Here is an 18,915-nt window from a genome sequence, read left to right as displayed (position 1 = left end):
AAGCCCTGAGGTACTGGTTTGGAACTGGATGGAAACAGATACATGAATTTGTGATCACTTGTATGCTCTATCTGCTAAGCAGGCCTAGAAGTGGACACGCCAATAAAAATGAGCACACTCAACACCTGACCTTGGTTTCTAAATAAAGGAACCTAAAGGAAGCAAGATTCCTAGGAGAGACGCTGATTCCAGGGTTGGGGTTGGTAAAGGCAAGAGGAACCCAGAATATCCTGTTTTATTGAGAAATAAGAAAGCACTCAAAGAATGATGAGGGCATGTTAAAATGACATAGGGGCTTCCCTGGTGGCACAGTGGTTGAGAATCTGCCTGCTAATGCAGGGATATGGGTTCGAGTCCTAGTCTGGGAGGATCCTACATGCCGCTGAGCAACTAGGCCCATGAGCCACAACTACTGAGCCTGCGCGTCTGGAGCCTGTGCTCCACAAGAAGAGAGGCTGCGATAGTCAGAGGCCCACACACCGCGATGATGAGTGGCCCCCGCTTGCCACAACTAAAGAAAGCCCTCGCACAGAAACAAAGACCCAACACAGCAAAAATAAATGAATAAATTACTAAAACTCCTACCCCCAACATCTTAAAAAAAAAAAAAAAATGACGTAGGACCCAGCTTGAAGGGGCTCCCAATGGCTGAATTTGGGAAATTTTGAACATCAAAATAAAGACAGTAGCAAATTATTATACAAACCACTGAATTAAAATAAGAATCCATAAGTTCATACTGACATAACAAAGGAAGAAAGGAGGGAACGGGGGAGGCAACCGCATCGCTTTTGATAGAATGGAAAATTTTAAATGTAAAAGGAATGACAGAATTAGAAAATCACCTTTTGGCAAAAGTCATACTAATAATTAATTTGGTCAGAAAACTACCAGAACTAATCAATGAATTTGTTAAGGTTGCAGGATACAAAATTAATGCACAGAAATCTCTTGCATTCTGATATACTAAAAATGAAAAATCAGAAAGAGAAATTAAGGAAACAATTCCATTCACCCTCACAACAAAACGAATAAAATACCTAGGAATAAACCTACCTAAGGAGGCAAAAGATCTGTACTCAGAAAACTATAAAACACTGATGAAGGAAATCAAAGATGACATAAAGAGATGGAGAAACATACCATGTTCTTGGATTGGAAGAATCAACATTGTGAAAATGACTATACCACCCAAAGCAATCTACAGAGTCAATGCAATCCCTATCAAACTACCAATGGCATTCTTCATAGAATTAGAACAAAAAATTTTACAATTCATATGGAAACATAAAAGACCCTGAATAGCCAAAGCAATCTTGAGAAAGAAAAACAGAGCCGGAGGAATCAGGCTCCCTGACTTCAAACTATACTACAAAGCTACAGTAATCAAGACAGTATGGTACTGGCACAAAAACATATAGATCATCAGTACAGGATAGAAAGCCCAGAGATAAACCCACACACATATGGTCACCTAATTTACAACAAAGGAGGCAAGAACATACAATGGAGAAAAGCACTTAATAAAGTGCTGCTGGGAAAAGTGGACAGCTACATGTAAAAGAATGAAATTAGAACACTACCTAACACCATACACAAAAATAAACTCCAAATGGATTAAAGAATAAATGTAAGACCAGACACTATAAAACTCTTAGAGGAAACCATAGGAAAAACACTCTTTGACACAAACCACAGCAAGATCTTTTCTGACCCACCTCCTAGAGAAATGGAAATAAGAACAAAAATAAACAAATGAGACCTAATAAAACTTAAAAGCTTTTGCACAGCAAAGGAAACCATAAACAAGACAAAAAGACAATCCTCAGAATGGGAGAAAGTATTTGCAAATGAAACAACAGACAAAGGATTAATCTCCAAAATATACAAACAGCTCATGGAGCTCAATATCAAAAAAAACAAACAATTCAATTAAAAAATGGGTGGAAGACCTAAATAGACATTTCACCAAAGAAGACGTCCAGATGACCAGGAGGCACATGAAAAGATGCTCAACATCACTAATTATTAGAGAAATGCAAATCAAAACTACAATTGAGGTTATCACCTCACACCAGTCAGAATGGCCATTATCAAAAAATCTAGAAACAATAAATGCTGGAAAGGGTGTGGTGAAAAGGGAAGCCTCCTGCACTGTTGGTGGAAATGTAAACTGATACAACCACTATGGAGAACAGTATGGAGGTTCCTTTAAAAACTAAAAATAGAACTAATATATGGCCCAGCAATCCCACACAGGCATATACCCTGAGAAACCATAATTCAAAAAGAGACATTGTGGGCTTCCCTAGTGGCGCAGTGGTTGGGGGTCTGCCTGCCAATGCAGGGGACATGGGTTCGAGCCCTGGTCTGGGAAGATTCCGCGTGCCATGGAGCAGCCAGGCCCGTGAGCCACAACTACTGAGCCTGCACATCTGGAGCCTGTACTCTGCAGCAAGAGAGGCTGTGATAGTGAGAGGCCCACGCACCGCGACGAAGAGTGGCCTCCGCTTGCCGCAACTAGAGAAAGCCCTCACACAGAAACGGGGACCCAATACAGCCAAAAATAAATAAATTAATTTATTAATTTTTTAAAAAAGAGACATTGTACCACAATGTTTATTGCAGCACTATTTACGATAGCCAGGACATGGAAACCACCTAAATGTCCATCTGACAAATGAATGGATAAAGATGTGACACATATATACAATGGAATATGACTCAGCCATAAAAAGAAACGAAACTGAGTTTTTTGTAGTGAGGTGGATGGACCTAGAGTCTGTCATACAGAGGGGAGTAAGTCAGCAAGAGAAAAACAAATGCCATATGCTAACACATATATATGTCTGCTAGCAGAGCAGGAATGAAGACAGAGACATAGAGAATGGACTTGAGGACACGGCGGGGGAGGGGGAAGCTGCAGCGAAGTGAGAGTAGTATCTAGTATAGACATATATACACTACCAAATGTAAAATAGTTAGCTACTGGGAAGAAGCAGCATAGGACAGGGAGATCAGCTCGGTGCTTGCAATGACCTAGAGGGGTGAGATAGAGAGGGACGGAGGGAGGCTCAAGAGGGAGGGGATATGGGGATGTATGTATACATATGGCTGATTCACTTTGTTGTACAACAGAAACTAACACAGTGTTGTGAAGCAATTATACTCCAATAAAGATTTATTTTAAAAAATCAAAAAAAAAAAAAAGAATCAGCAATAGATACTATAACAGTTTGGTGAAAGTTTGATGTAAAACAGGATATTTACATAGTCTCAAAGTATCTCCTCACAAGATACTTAGTAATCACAATGAGGAAAATAGCAACAAGTGATAAAAGCTATCACCAGTAATGGGACAAATCAACATCACATGCCTCCTGATAGGATGCACCAAGGACATACTATCACTTCTATGGTATTCCTGCCAAAAATGTGTAACCTATATTTAATCTTGAACAAGCCTTAGATAAACACAAATAGGGGGACATTCTATAAAATAAATGGGCTGCGCTCTGCAAAAGTATTAAGGTCATGACAGATGATGAAAAATCAAGAAATTGTTTCAGGTTAAGAAATCTAAAGAGACACAGCAACTAAATGCAATGTGGGATACTGCACTGAATCCTACACCAAAATATTCTTTTTTGGGGGGGGAATTATGGGAGTGGGGGTACTACTCAAAAAGGCATTTATTAGGTCAACTGAAGAAATTTCAATTAAGGTCTTGGATAACAGTATTATACCAATATTCACTTCCTGATTTTAATCACTGTCCCATGGTTATGTGAGACTATCCTTGATTTTGGAAATGCACATTGAACTATACAGGGTAAAGGAGCACCATGTTTGGAACTTACTCTCAAAAAAAAAAAAGATTATTATCAATATTGTATACATATGTAGAAAAAATGATAAAGCAAATGTAGAAAAATGTTAACATTTATGGAATCTAGGTGACGGTTATATGAGAATAAAAACTTTTCTCTATATCTGAATCTATTCCAAAATAATTTTTTTTTTTAAAAAAGGTCCTTTAGAAGAGCTCAATATTAACCTGTATTTCTTTGACTGTCCTATTTTGCATGACTACAGAAGAGTAAAAACACTTTAATATGAGAATTGCAGGTACATATGACATGCCTCACACAGACATATTAGATCCTTCTTGACCAAAAGAAATTATACTGGGCTCACATCCTCTTCTTCAGGCTTAGGAATTACTGAGAAATTTCTCAAGTTGAGAAAACTCACTCCTCATTAGGCATTGCTTTCCATTTCCTTTAAGCTCCCAGATCAAATCTAACATTCTTCATAGAGCTCCCTCATCACACCCCAAGTAGAAATGTTCCAGTAACACTCCACATTCCTACAGCAATGTTTGCTTGGCAATCTGGAAGTACACTAGGTACTATCTTATGACATCTCTTATACTTGAAGTCTCTAACTGTAACTTTAACCTTTTCTTCTTCTTTACACTAGGAGCCCAAAGCAAGGAGCTTTGGCTTACCTTCTTTGCATGCCCACGAGAACTTAATAAAGCAATTAATCTTTGCTGCTTTTATGTCAAGAATACAACCCCACATTTTTACAGCATTCTACTTTTCCAGGAAGCTCATGATATGTACTATATCACTTAATTTTCAAAACAACTTGTGTGACTCATATATCACTATCTCCATTTTATAAGAAAGGAAACTAAGGAAGAGAATTTGCTCAGTCACAGAGAAGTGTGTACCAGAGCCATAGTAGAATCTGAGTCTTTCCTTACTATTTTTGGAGTCATGTGACTGACAGTAACAGTGTCACAGAATATAATACACATCAATACATATAAGGGAGAGAGCAGAGAGCAGCATCTCTACTAAGTAGTCTTAAAATATGTAGTCCAAAAGCAGCGCTGAGAACAATTTGCCAGTGTCTGCCTTCCCAACTGTGGAGGAAACTAATCAACATTCAGCAAAATCCTGGGAGCTTTTCCATGGGTGAAAGGCATTTACAGGCTTCAGGGAAGAATTCTGGAGTAGGATTGCCATGAGCCTGCTGCCTTACTCCTTAGGATCCAGACTCTCTTGCCCTCCAATTCATTCTGAAACTGTTTACTCTGCATCCAGCACCCGCTGCTCTTAGGGCTTACCTCTTGTTCTGCGATCCTTAATGCACTGTCCTGCCGGGCATCTCTGTCAGTCCTAGAGCTGGCAGGGGATTGAATTCGTTTGATTAGCCTCTGTTCACAGTCCTCCAGGCGCAGCCGGATATTCTTCAGCTCTGAAATGTACATCTTAGCCACAGTTTCCTCTTTGTCCTCTGTGAATGCACAAGCACAGAAGACCATTAAGCACAACAGAGATCAGCAAACCTGAGAACAACACTGGTTCCAGCAGACCTGATATTCCATGAATGAAAGCAAGGCCTTATGTGGGGAACCTTCTGCCTGTTCCCAAACTCCCTGCATTATATACTACTCTTTAAGGACCCAAACACGTAATTGCCACAGGAAAATGTGATAGGTTGATAAGCAATAATGAATGAAATATGGCCTCTTCTTCCATGATCTCATTTTGAGAATTCATCTCTACAAGTTTTTCTCTATCTCAAGTTTTTTAGCAACTCAAGTGGTAAAAAGGTGGTGATGATGCTGTCTAGAGTACATGAAGGGTCCAGCAGCACCCTTCAGGGCTCCCATTCCACTTTCCTCTCCCTCTTCCCAAGGCACACACCATTCTCCATGGACTTCATCAGGTGCTGGAAGTGGGTTTTACAAGCCTCCACCTCCTCTTCCAAGCGCAGACGATCAGCCACTGAAAACAGCGCTGAGTCACGGCTCTCCTGAAGAAAGTCTTCGTAGTGGGACTGCAGGTTCTTCATAACCTGGTGGTACTCCCCAGGTGCTGAGGAGCGGAGCTGCAGAGAAAAAGCCCGAGGACATTTCAGTGGAATGGGAACGTAATACAAAATAGTGCACAAACCATAATTATAAACATGTTGACTTTTCCCAAATTGAACCTGTCCATGAAATCAGCATTCAGATCAAGAAACAGGACGTTACTAGTATCTGAGAAGCACTCTTTGGGCCCTCTTGGATGTAAGCCTTAATGATGGTTAATTCACCAGTATTCCCCTACTCCACACACTTATGCAAAAGTTTCTGGTTCCTAAGAGCCTCAAGCCCCTAACCCCAAAACAGTATCCCTGACTCCATTTTACACCAATTGGGTGAGGAGGAGTCTCACAGTAAGAAGTTCCTTCTGAAAAAAACCTGTCAATAGGTTATGAGCCTGCGGTAAAGCTGTCATAATTACCTTTTCCAGGTTCCAGGTCTTTACAAGGTCAAGGTCCTTCCTCAGATAGTTCCAGGAGATAAGGCTTTTGGTGTTAACATGTAGCTGATGCCAAAGGGCCATCACCTTCTGATAAGACTGCTCCACCCTACAAACAACACAGAACCTGGCTATAGCTTTTCTAAGGCTTCAGCTCCACACTAGAGACCTTCTAAGGAAAAAATGATTGCCTTAGCAGAACTGAGCTTATATGCTGAGCAGAGAAAGGCAACAAGTCAAATACTAACAACACAAGAATCTTTAGACCTAAATAAATTGAGATGCTCAAGCAGTCTGCTACACTATTATATACATTATGTCAGCACATATTTAGCAATCTCATAAATGTTACCTGAATGTAATATAAATATGAGAAGTTAGAGAGAGGAATACCCAGGGAAAGTAATGATAGAGAAAAATAGAGACAAAATAACTCCATTTGAAATTGCTGAAAAATGACAACAATGCTTAAAAAGCGATTTGCTGTGTTCTATATTTTTACAAAACTGCTAAAATGTTTAGAAGTTAATAGCAATTTAAGAAGTTCACCTGGCATATAAAACGAAACTTGTAGTGTGAAGGGCTTGAGAAGATCTTTTTCGTAGCATCCCATGCCTAATTCAATCTCAACTTACGGATGACTTACAAACTCAGATACACGGACACACTCGACACACACCAAATTACCTTGAATTTCTTCAAGTTAAGAAATGTAAGATATATAGAATAGGATGGAAAACTAGAAGCTAGGATGTCAGACATTAAACCCATTTTCCAAAAATCCCACTAAAGTGACTGTAAGGTTGAAATAAAAGTTCAGGAAATCTCAAAGAAAAATAAAAATACAAAGAAATAAAAAACAGAAAGAAAATAAGAAAATGAGAGAAACAGTTAGGAGGTCCAATAGCTGACAAATGGGAGTTCTTGAAAGCGAGAACAGAAAACAAACATAGAAAAGGAAATAATTAAAGAAATAATCCAAGAAAAATTTCCCCAGATCCGAAAGATATGAGTTTCCAGTTTGTGTTCAGGGTTAGCACAAGAAAGGCTCACCTGAAGACACAGCATCCCCTTCAAAGATTAAAGACAGAGAGGAGTTTAAAATCTTCAGAGATAAAGATTTCATTCAAAAGGTTAAAGTGTCAAACTGTCCTGTATCATGACTGTGATAGACGACACAATTCTATGCATTTGTCAAAATGACAGTATTGCTCACTACAAAAGGGGAATATTACAGTTACATAAACTTAAAGAATGATAATCGTACTGTACTTCTCAACAACAAACCCTGGACGCTGGAAAACAGTGGGAAAGTGCCTTCAAGGTTCAGACTGAAAAGAATTTCCAGAAGAATTCTGTAACTGACCAATTCATTATGAAGGGAGAAGAAAGACATTTTCAGATATGACAGGATTCAAAAAATTTACTTCCCCTGCACTTTTTTTTCAGCAAGCTACTGGAGAGTGTACTCTCCCAAACCAGGGAATAAACCAATAAATAAGACTTAGAATCTAGGAAGTAGAGGGTCCAACACAGAAGAGATGTAAAGGGAATCTTCAGGGTGAAGATGAAGGGAAATGCCAGGGAGGCAGTAATGAAGCAGGCCTACAGAGCAGGTTCAGACTGGAAAAGGAAGACAGAATGGTTCAGAAGAGACGTTTCCAAGAGAAAATAAAATTGAAAATTACCTGGTGTTTGGCCATACTAAGAAGCCTTTTACAGTAAAATAGGAGAGTTTGGGAATAAATTCCTAAGATACAAATAGACAACTAAGCAAACTTAAAAACAAAACAATTATCAGCTCCAAGGAAACATAAAGTTATACAAAATAATTTGTTCATACATACATTCAATCACCTAACTCGTTCATTCTTTTCTTTAACAACCATGTACTGAGTACCTACTACATGTCAGGTTCTAGGTGATGAGGATACAGAGGTAAACAAAACAGACAAAAATCTATTCCTTTAGAACTTCTAAGGGGAGGGGAAAGGCAATAAACAAATTTATAATCTTTTGGACAGTACTAAGTGTTCTGGAGAAAAATAAAGTGTTCTGATGGGGAGAGGAGATACAGAGTGCTAGGCAGTGAGTGAGGTGGTAGTATATGAATGTGATTAGATGAACTAAAGATGTGAGGGAGTGAATCACGTCAATATATGAAGCAAGCAGAGGAAATGCAAAGGCCCTGAGGCAAGAGTATGCTTGTGGTGCTTGAGAAACTGGAGCTGAGCGCAAGCAAGGACAGTGGCAAAGGATGATTTAGAGAGGTAAGTCCTGCTTGGGTAAGGCTTACAATATGCCCTAGAGTACTAAGCGGTTCAGCTGTAAACAACTTAATGTAAAACTAACAAACAAGATACCGATTTTAAACAAAAATCATGACACAACTACATTTGGAAGATGGATAAAGGAGAAGTGAATTACAGGTGTGTAGAAAACCATTAATTTCCTAGAGTAAGAAGTCAATAATTTCCAAAGTTGAAAAAAAATTAAGTAACAGGAAAAAAATCACATTATTTAGACATTTGATGTTAAAAACCAGAAAAATCTGCTCAAAGAGTTGAAAATAGTTCACTCTGGGAAGCAGAACTCTGGGGTGGGGGAGGTGATTGCTAGTTTTTACTATAAGTTTTGTGGTATAATTCAACTTTTTAAAATCTTTATACGTATTTCAATAAAATATAAAGAAGAAAGTTAGCTGTCAGTACAAAAATCAACTATTGAGAGTAAACTGTTTATAACCAAGAATTATTTAAAAAAGAATTATCACTGTTCTTTACCCATTCACCTGTCGATGGACATTTAGGTTGGTTCCATGTGGCACATATACACAATGGAATATTACTCAGCCATAAAAAGAAACGAAATTGAGTTATTTGTAGTGAGGTGGATGGACCTAGAGTCTGTCATACAGAGTGGAGTAAGTTAGAAAGGAAAAACAAATACCGTATGTAACGCATATATATGGAATCTCAAAAAAAGAAAGCAAGAAAAAGGTACTGATGAACCTAGTTGCAGGGCAGGAATAAAGAGGTAGACGTAGAGAATGGACTTGATGACATGGGGTGGGAAGGCGAAGCTGGGGCAAAGTGAGAGTAGCATCGACACATACACACGACCGAATGTAAAATAGTTGGCTGGTGGGAAGCAGCAGCATAGCACAGGGGGATTGGCTCGGTGCTTTGCAATGACCTAGAGGGGTGGGATAGGGAGGATGGAAGGGAGGGAGGCTCAAGAGGGAGGGGATATGGGGACATGTGTATGCATATGGCTGACTCGCTTTGTTGTGTAACAGAAACTAACAAGGTATTGTGAAGCAATTATACTCCAATAAAGATTTTTTTTTTAAAAAAAAAAGAATTATCACTGAATATATCTCTGTGCTTTGCAATGACCTAGAGGGGTGGGATAGGGAGGATGGAAGGGAGGGAGGCTCAAGAGGGAGGGGATATGGGGACATGTGTATGCATATGGCTGACTCGCTTTGTTGTGTAACAGAAACTAACAAGGTATTGTGAAGCAATTATACTCCAATAAAGATTTTTTTTTTTAAAAAAAAAGAATTATCACTGAATATATCTTAATTGACCATAGCATTTACTGAAAATCTACTACGTGGCTGGCAGTGCAAGACTTGATATCATAATAGGAGGCCTTTCCCAAAAGAATCTTCAAAACTTGGTCTCTCTGTTCAAAATCACAAACGCAGATTCATAACCTCCATCAGTTCACCCAGCCAAAGAGCAGAGGTGGAAGTACAGAGTGGCAGTTGAGCTGAGTTACCTGCTGGCCATCTCAATGGCATCCTTATTGGGTGGGGGGATAAGGAAGCAGACTGATGGTACCATTGCCTCATTCCCTGTGGGGCTGATCACTTTCCACTTGGTCCTCTGTGAATTATCTTCCAACACACACTCATCGTTCTTGCAAATAGTGATCTGAAGAGACAAAGTTACAAATCATTGCTAATGGATAAACCAACAACCGATTATTACCTGGTGGCTGATCCCAAGGCTATGAAATCCTTAAGGCAAAATTGTTTCGGAGATCTCCAATCATTTGGAGATCACCTAGGGAGAGTTTCTGATTTAGACAAAAGGATAATGTGTATAAATAAACAACCTAGGGAAGGTTGTGAAATGAAATAAATCAAGTGTTTATTAAATGCCTGTTACATGTCAAGTAACACAGTATATGAAATTTATAAGGAGACTGTAAGACCTGCAGGAGCAATCTCTCTGAACCTACAACCAACAGGGTAAAACTTAAAGGGACATAATACTCACAACTTTGTATTTCTGATACTTCTTCCTCCTCCCTTCCTCTCACCCCACTCAAATCCCTGAAATGTTTAAGCCTTTGAAATCACCAATTCTTTCTCTTAGGAGACGAGTAACCAACAATATCATCTCTATTTTATAGACAGAAATACTGAGACAAAGAAAAGTACAGGAAAAGTTCATTTGTTCCTTTGTGTAACAAATATTATTGAGCCTATTATGTGCTTGGACGTATGCTACGCCATTAGAGGTAAAAATGGTAAGCCAACAACCATGGTCTATATTCCACATATTCTGATGCAGTATTTGGTTACAACACTGTGTGACAAATGCAGTTTACCAGGGAATGCGTGGAAGGCACGAGGCCCAGCCTTGGTTAGAGAGGTAAAGAGATTATTCAGGAACTTAAAGCCACATTAAGGAATTTAGACTTTCTACACAGAAATGGGGAATTGTTGTAGGACTTAGGCAGGGGGGTGATTTAAAAAAAAAAAAAAAAAAAGTCACGCTGGACTTCCCTGGCGGTCCAGTGGTTAAGACTCTGCGCTTCTACTGCAGGGGGCGTGGGTTCAATCCCTGGTCAGGGAACTAAGATCCCACATGCTGTGTGGCATGGCCAAAACAAAACTAAATAATTAATTAATTAATTTTTAAAAAGACCATTCTGGTGGTAGGATAAAGAATGCATTGAATGGGTAGGCTGATGCAATGATCCAAGTGAAAGAAACTTAGGGTCTAACTTGTAGTAGCAGCAGGGACAGAAAGAAGTACACTTGAGGGATACTTATTTACAAGGTATTGATACTACTGACTTGATAGTCCTACTAGCTGTGGGGACTAAGAGGGGAGGAGTCATGGATCTCTCCCAGGTGCTACAAAGCACAGTTTCTATCTACACTTAGGCAACTGGGTGGATAATGATGCCAATTACTGAGGCAGGGAGCAGGTCAAGATCATAGAGTTGAGGCTTATTTTTTTCATAATAGAAGAGATTTGAGCATGTTTAAGTTCTAATAGAAGAACTCTATCATTTGACCTTTCCCTGTTATCATAACCCTAACTGAAGGCTTCCCTTCTCCCTTGCTTCCTTCTGGAGCGGGAAGTACCCTTTCCACCTCCTCACCTCGATCTGCCGGTAGTCACAGATGGCCTTGATGGAAATGGTGCTCTTTAGCACGTGGTCGGGACTGCGTGGCTTTAGCTGAACAATGGATTTTGATCTCCCAACAAGACTGGCAACGGAACTCTTGGACTGTATAAGCTGCTCCTTTTCATCCTACAAAATGGGAAGAAAACGAAAAAGACATTAATGTTGCTCCTTGGGAGACTCAGTCAACAAAGAAAACTGAATGCTCCACTCCCTCCGAGAATGTCACTTCTCGGTTAAGTAGGGATCCTTGGTGGAGCCATCTTAGAAACACAGGGATAAAGAAAACAGGAGAGGATGCTTCTGTCTGCTACCAAGTGCTTTTATACTCAAATTCTGCAGCTTTCTCCCTGTGTCTTTTTCAATGAGCCATAAAGCCACATGCAAAAACAAATAATAAATAAATTTAAAAGAAAAGAATTTCTAGCTGCCAAATACAGCTATACAGCTAACACAGGATTTTGCCAAATAAGGTTCAGAGAACACGGAAGTTAAAAACAATGATAATAACCAGGCTGTGGTGGTTATTATTATTAAATTTCTCACTGGTAGAAGCCAGTTCTTGCCTCTCTGCTTAGGAGAAGTTAGAGTTATATTCTTTTACATTTTTTTAAATAATGTTATCTCCCAAGCTCTATTACAAATATTTTACTTTATTAAATTGAATCAAACTTTCTAGAGAAAGATCTTAGCTCTTCAACCAACAATCCATAAACCAATGCTGTTGGTGAAGGTACTGGGACAAATGACTTAAGGTTTACCTTTTAGAGTCTTGCTGTGCTGTATTTATATAAATTTGATTGATTTGAAAGAGGTCTCATGCAAAATTGAAATACTCAAGTCTCTGCAAACCCAATTTTCTTAAAAACTAATGAACTTCTTGTCAACGAAATGGGTAGCAATCTACTACCAATTCCATTAAAGAGTAAAAGATAAGCTTTATCTCTTAACCAGGATGTTTCAAGCCCATTTTGAGGTATAAAAAAGTCCCCAGAAGAGGGCTTTCTTAGGGTGGAAGTAGATGTGATGAGAGTAAAGAGTTAATAATGTTAAGAAATGCCATCAAAGAATTAAGAATATGCAAGTAAATAAAAAGAAATGCTTAAATAAACTACCTGTGCCTGTCCCCGGGAGCATGATTGGAAGAAATACAACTTTAACTTATTAGTTAAGAAAGAGGAATGGAATAGGTCAGGGAGACAGCCACACTGTTCCATTCTTGAGAGCTGGTCTACCCATTTCAGTTTCCTTGCAATAAAGATGTCAATTTCTGTCTAACCCACAGCCAAACGTCTCAAGCTCTAGAGACCAAGTGCTCAGCGTGGTAAAAGGTCTGAAAAGAACCAGAAGCCACGACAGATGCTCCCGAACCTGACGGACAAGCTGAGGACAAGCTGAGGAGCAGACCCAGGTGACTTCATGCCCCGATGACGCCGCCAACCCGATGCCCCTGACCTGGAGAGGAGGGAACAGAGCAGCGACCCTCGAGAAGAGAAGATATGACAACAATTGCAGAGGAGTTACCCTATGACAGGAAGGTACTCTGTGGGAGGGAGGAGATAATAGCCACGGATTATTAGATTCCTCCTTCATACTTGATGTACCTCTAAGAGCAACATTCTAGAGACAACATCGGAAAAGTCAGGTCTTTACCCTTCATTCCAAATTAATTAAATTCACAGGTTATTTGCTCAGGTGAAACACTGAATCTAAACCCACTCATAGCTTTACAATACCTGAAAGTGTTTTTTAAAAAATCAACTCATGTTCACTAATTCCCAAGTCTCACCCACGAATAAAATGACACTGTTTTGGGTTATTCTGGTTCTCTTATTTATAATTTTCTACTGAAATGTGAGACTACCCGCATTTCTCACACAGGAAAAGTAATTTCCCTATTACATATACATTTCCATCTTAATCAGAGTTGTAGCTGGAGCCCTGCCTTGTGAACTCTGTGTAATATATGCTCAATAACTATAAGTAGTCTGTTGGTGATTTTACTACCACCACCCCTGAAGGAACACTTCACTGGAGAAAATAAATGTAAAACTGATTTGGATTAAATACTACTTGCAAAACTATTTTTAAAAAGTTAATACCACTACGTAAATAAACTGAGCAAATACTGCATTACACCTACATAAGATTTTAATGTTTCAAATACCTCATCATTACCAAAAGAAAATTCCCAAGGAGGAAAAAATTGGCTCAGGTCTAGTTCATTGGTGTTTTGTTTTATTCTCTTGGTGTCAGCTAATCCCATCAACCCTATTTTTCATGCTCTACACCCCCATCTTTGGCTCCAATGACTGAATTAAAATAGGAACGATGCAGAGAAACTCTGATGAGCACTACGTGGCTCAGGGGCACATGGCTAGGCCCCTACTTCAACAGCATACCCAGAGGACTCATTAGCAACTTCTTTACGGAAAGAAAAAAGGAAAAGAACACCACAGATTAAACTCTAATTGAATGTGAGCCAAACTTTGTAATGGTGACCCACAGCCCTGGCGCTTTCAAGGATATAAAGAGCAGCAGCTGAAAGGGTTTACTCTGTTTCTCAGAAGCAATCATCCCACTGATGCAACACCCACCATGGAGTCCTGCAGCAGGTCCTCCAGGCGGGACAAGCTGGTGCTGTGGTCGCAGGAGTACTTCCGTTTGATGGATTCTTGGAGGTTCCTCAGGAATGACTCCAGGTCTCGAGCGTCACTGAAGAACTGTGGGGATAAGAGGGAGGGGTGCCTTGTGCTCAATACATCACAACACCAAGATGATAATGGAGAAAAAACAACCTTACCGTGCCTGCTGATTACACAATCCTGGATTACAAAATGCCATGCCGGGGAAACAGTAGTGACAACTGCCACAGAGCCCACTGAACCCAACAGAACACTTAGTCTGCTTCACTCCTCAGAAATCACTGATCTTTCCCCTTGAGTTCTGGCTAGTGGCAGCTCCTGACTGTCAGGTTTATTTCATGAAAAGCCTAGAGGTTGAGTATCTCAATTCATTGATATGATTACAAAATGATCAGGGAGCTTATTTAATTAAGAGCAAATCCAAACAGAGATAACAGCTTATTTCCTCTTCCCACCCTCACCTGAAAACAAGCAGTATGTTCTTTTTTTTTTTTTTTAATTTATTTTATTTATTTATTTTTGGCTGCATTGGGTCTTTGTTGCTGCATGCCGGCTTTCTCTAGTTTCGGTGAGCAGGGGCTACTCTTCGTTGCAGTGCACGGGCTTCTCATTGCGGTGGCTTCTCTTGTTGCGGAGCACAGGCTCTAGGCATGTGGGCTTCAGTAGCTGTGGCACGTGGCTCTAGAGCACAGGCTCAGTAGTTGTGGCGCACGGGCTTAATTGCTCCATGGCATGTGGGATCTTCCCGGACCAGGGCTCGAACCCGTGTCCCCTGCATTGGCAGGCAGATTCTTAACCACTGCGCCACCAGGGAAGCCCAAGCAGTATGTTCTTCATGTAGCAACAGATTAAAGAAAAAAAAAAACCAAAAAAACAAAAAACGGTTCTAATATTTTACAGCCCCTCCCATCAGGAGGTGGAGTCTATTTCTGCCCCCCTCCCCGAAGCTGGGCGGGGGAACATCACTTGCTTTAGTCAACGGCACATTAATACACGTGAGAGCAGAAAAAAATGCTTGTGCACCAAGGCCTGCCTTCTCTGGCTGCTTGTGGAACACAGCTATTCTGTGAAGGAGCCTAGGATAGCCTACTGGATGCTAGAGACTTGCATGTGGACTTGTACCCCATCACCCCAACCAAATGTCAGATGTGTGAGTGACACCATTTGGGGCCAACCAGCCCCCAACCTGCCTGCCCACTGCCTACAGCCACGTGTAACCCAGGCAAGATGAAAAAAAGCCTTCAGCTGAGCCTAGCCCAGACTGCCAACTCACAGAATCTCGAGCCAACGGTTGTTGCTCTAAGCAACTAACTTTTGGGGTGGTGGTTTATACAGTAAAGGGTAACTGATACAGATGTGTTTCTAACCTCACCCCTCCCGTGTACATGCTTGCAGGCACACACCAACACACGCAATCACACTCACAATCTCTTGCCTGAATGAAAAAAATATTCTCATCCTCTCTGCGTGCGTACACACGTGCGCACGCACGCACACACACACACGCACACACACGCACACACAATAGCCCACGTACCTGAAAGTAAGCAGTATTCTCTTTCACATGCTGCTCGACACACAAGCACAGCTGCTTCATCCACTGCAGCTGGGACTGGACAGCAGCGCTGTAAGCCTGCAACAACCAGGCACACGGACAGAAGGGCAAGGGGTTAACAGACCTGCTACCTATGTGCGATGCACTCTTCCAAGTACACCTCTGCTAATGCTAGACAGGCCAACAGAGGATAAGTGGAGATACCTGACTGGCATCTGCTCCAAGCTTCCCACGAGACAGAGGTTTGTCTTTCATCCAACATGGTTTTGTTAGAAGGGGTTACCCAGAAAAGGCCTCTTCCACACTCATTTGCAACTAAATGACCTGGTCAGCAAAACCCAGGCCTAAGCCAGTCTGTCCTGGCTTCCTCCACTGAATCTCTTCTCTGAACACAGGCACCACACTAAAAGGCACGCAGGGTCTGTCTAGACAGTTATCTGAAAAACTATGGTTCAGAATTCCCTGGCGGTCCAGTGGTTAGGACTCCACGCTTTCACTGCTGAGGGCCCAGGTTCAATCCCTGATCAGGGAACTAAGATCCCACAAGCCTCACGACGTGGGAGAAAAAAACAAAAAAAAAACACTTAAAAATAAGAAAAAATACGGTTCAAGTCACTTTCCCCGTGAAGCGAGGAGTCAATATCGTTTCTGTTGTTTCTCGTAGTATCCTCCTTAGACTATTAACAAAACTGTTTGCAGTCTTTTGGGGGCTGGAAAGAAAAGGGAGAAGACCCAAGACACATGATTCCCTGACACTTGCTCCAAGTCCCTCAGCAGAGCTAAGTCTCTGATTTGAATACTTGTATAGTAACAACCTCTGAGCACTTGACCCTCACACCTTCAAGTCACACACCTCCACAGTCTGCTTGGCTGGGTGGTTCTCAAGTGACAGCAGCTCAGCTGTATCTTGTAGAGACCGAAACACGTCCTGTTTCTCCTCCAGTTCCATTGTCAATTCCTGAAAATTGAATTCAATTTTATTCAGTAAGTGCTGTTAAGGGAGGAGTAGCAATAAAAAAAAAACTGTGCTCCCTGCCCTACTTTATAGGAGTCCGCAACCCAGGGTTAGTGCCAAAATGAGAGTCATAAACAGTACACGCCAGAGGATTTCAGAGAAGAGCAAAAGTGCTGGAATTACAGAATGATTCAAAAGGATATGGGATCTGAGCCAGGCCTGAGTAAGTGGGGTCACACAGGATGAGACTGAAGGCAACAAAGGAGGGAACGTGGCTGGCGTGGATGGTTCAGGTCAGCACCCACCGAACACGGTACCTGATCCGTGTCCCTGACTGGCTGGCTCCACTCAGACTGTACCCTCAGCTGCAGTGCCCTGCTCCGGCTCTATATTCCGTTAACACTTCAGGACCTGGTTTAGATGCCAGCTCTTCTGTGCAGCTGGGTACTGATCCTCTCTATCAGATTTGACCCCTTCTCCTCGATGCTCCCTTTCTTTACGTCTCTATCATAGCCTAATTTCTGTTCTCATACAGACTGTTTATTGTATTACAGTATCTATTGTTTCTTCTTTACTTCAAAAGAATCATATACAACTCTCTAATGAAGTTTTAAGTGCTATTAAAAATCTTCCTATTTTCATGGGGTTCATAATATCCTGAAAAATTCTCTGAAATGTGGGCAAACTGAAAATAACAGGAAAACAATCCTACTTTCTATCTTTCACTGAAAAGCATAAAAAGCATTGTTGCATTGGCTAATGCTGAATTTTCCTTCCCATTTTACAAACGAAGAGATGTAGACCAAACAATCGTTGAATGAATTAAAGAGAATTCAGAATTTGTAAGAAGCCAAGAATATACCTCAGTTAAACAACATTAAGCCCTATACTAAGTGCTTTACTATATTAACTTACTAAATCTTACTTAACCTTTAACACAGCGCTTTGAAGTGCTACTATTATCCCATTTTACAGAGGTCTAGGGAGAGTAAATGACTTGCCAAGGTCACAGAGCTAATAAGTGGAGGAATAAGAATTTGATGTTAGGTCTACCTCATTCCAAAGCCTATAACCTTGACCACAATGTTATACTGCTTCTGAAATGATTCAATGTGCAGACTGCTGCTCTCTTCACCCAAGACACTGCCTTTCTAAATGCATTCTAAATAAATTCATTCAAGGGCTCGATTTCCCCTCTTCTCCATATACACTTTCTCACAGGAACAGATGCATTAAGCAGGGTCCCTATTTCTATCTAACAAAATGCAAATCCAGAAACCCAAGCTCTCAGCAGACTAGCCCCTCTGGCTCCTTCTGCTGCTATTACAAAATATGACAGGTCTGTTGTGCTAGACTCACAGAGAAGTAATTTTTCTTGGCTGAGATACTGGGATTGTTGTCACTCCAATCATATGCTAGTTCCTCCTCCTCTTTCTCATTCAACCAGATCAACTCAGCTGTAGCTCTGGAGACAAATTTATGCAGGCTCTGAAGGTGCCTCATCCGGAAGCTAGAAGTTTCCTAGACAAAGGCAGGATTACAAGGTTAGACTGCTAGGCTTTCATCTGTACGATATATCACATTTGACATCAAAGCAAAGAACAGCTGAGAAAATGAACTTAGCCTTGATTTTTCAATCTCTGGGTGCTTCTCCACAGACTTAAATTTAGTACAAGTTTGGTATGGGACTCCCAGAGAGCCCGTGTCAATCCCACGCCAGGCCTGTGTGGGGGCTCCCTGGATAAAGAATGATCCTGGAACTGTCCTACTCTGGACATCTTGAAAGACAGGAATGAAGAACAACTGACAGAAGAGGAGTCCCCTCCCTGTCAATCTTAAACTTTTGGTTTTTGGGAATTCCCTGGTGTTCCAGTGGTTAGGACTCCAGGCTCTCACTGCCGAGGGCCCTGGTTCAATCCCTGGCTGGGGAACTAAGATCCCGCAAGCCATGCAGGGGTGGCGGCAGGGGGAGACTTAGTTTTGATGCCTCAGAGCACATACACCCACTGC

At 40.9% G+C, this 18,915-nt stretch overlaps 1 protein-coding gene across 14 annotated transcripts in view; it reads right to left on the bottom strand.

The window, feature by feature from the left end:
- The window catches only part of MACF1 (microtubule actin crosslinking factor 1), a 282,110-nt gene that overhangs the window by 149,891 nt on the left and 113,304 nt on the right, over positions 1–18,915 (bottom strand). For all 14 annotated transcript variants that reach the window (XM_024738722.1, XM_024738718.1, XM_024738727.1 and 11 more), the window contains exons 17-25: positions 18,265–18,426; positions 16,804–16,908; positions 15,933–16,028; positions 14,348–14,473; positions 11,727–11,879; positions 10,107–10,261; positions 6,303–6,429; positions 5,721–5,904; positions 5,138–5,307 (exon numbers count right to left, since the gene is read on the bottom strand). In XM_024738722.1, the coding sequence (XP_024594490.1) occupies positions 5,138–5,307; positions 5,721–5,904; positions 6,303–6,429; positions 10,107–10,261; positions 11,727–11,879; positions 14,348–14,473; positions 15,933–16,028; positions 16,804–16,908; positions 18,265–18,426 (1,278 nt within the window). The remainder of the gene's footprint in view (positions 1–5,137; positions 5,308–5,720; positions 5,905–6,302; positions 6,430–10,106; positions 10,262–11,726; positions 11,880–14,347; positions 14,474–15,932; positions 16,029–16,803; positions 16,909–18,264; positions 18,427–18,915) is intronic.

Source organism: Neophocaena asiaeorientalis, unplaced genomic scaffold (assembly GCF_003031525.2).
Source record: "Neophocaena asiaeorientalis asiaeorientalis breed wild unplaced genomic scaffold, Neophocaena_asiaeorientalis_V1.1 scaffold106, whole genome shotgun sequence".
Taxonomy (NCBI): Eukaryota; Metazoa; Chordata; class Mammalia; order Artiodactyla; family Phocoenidae; genus Neophocaena; species Neophocaena asiaeorientalis.
The sequence above is the reverse complement of the archived record's forward strand: the minus strand, read 5'-3'. Positions and strand labels throughout refer to the sequence as shown.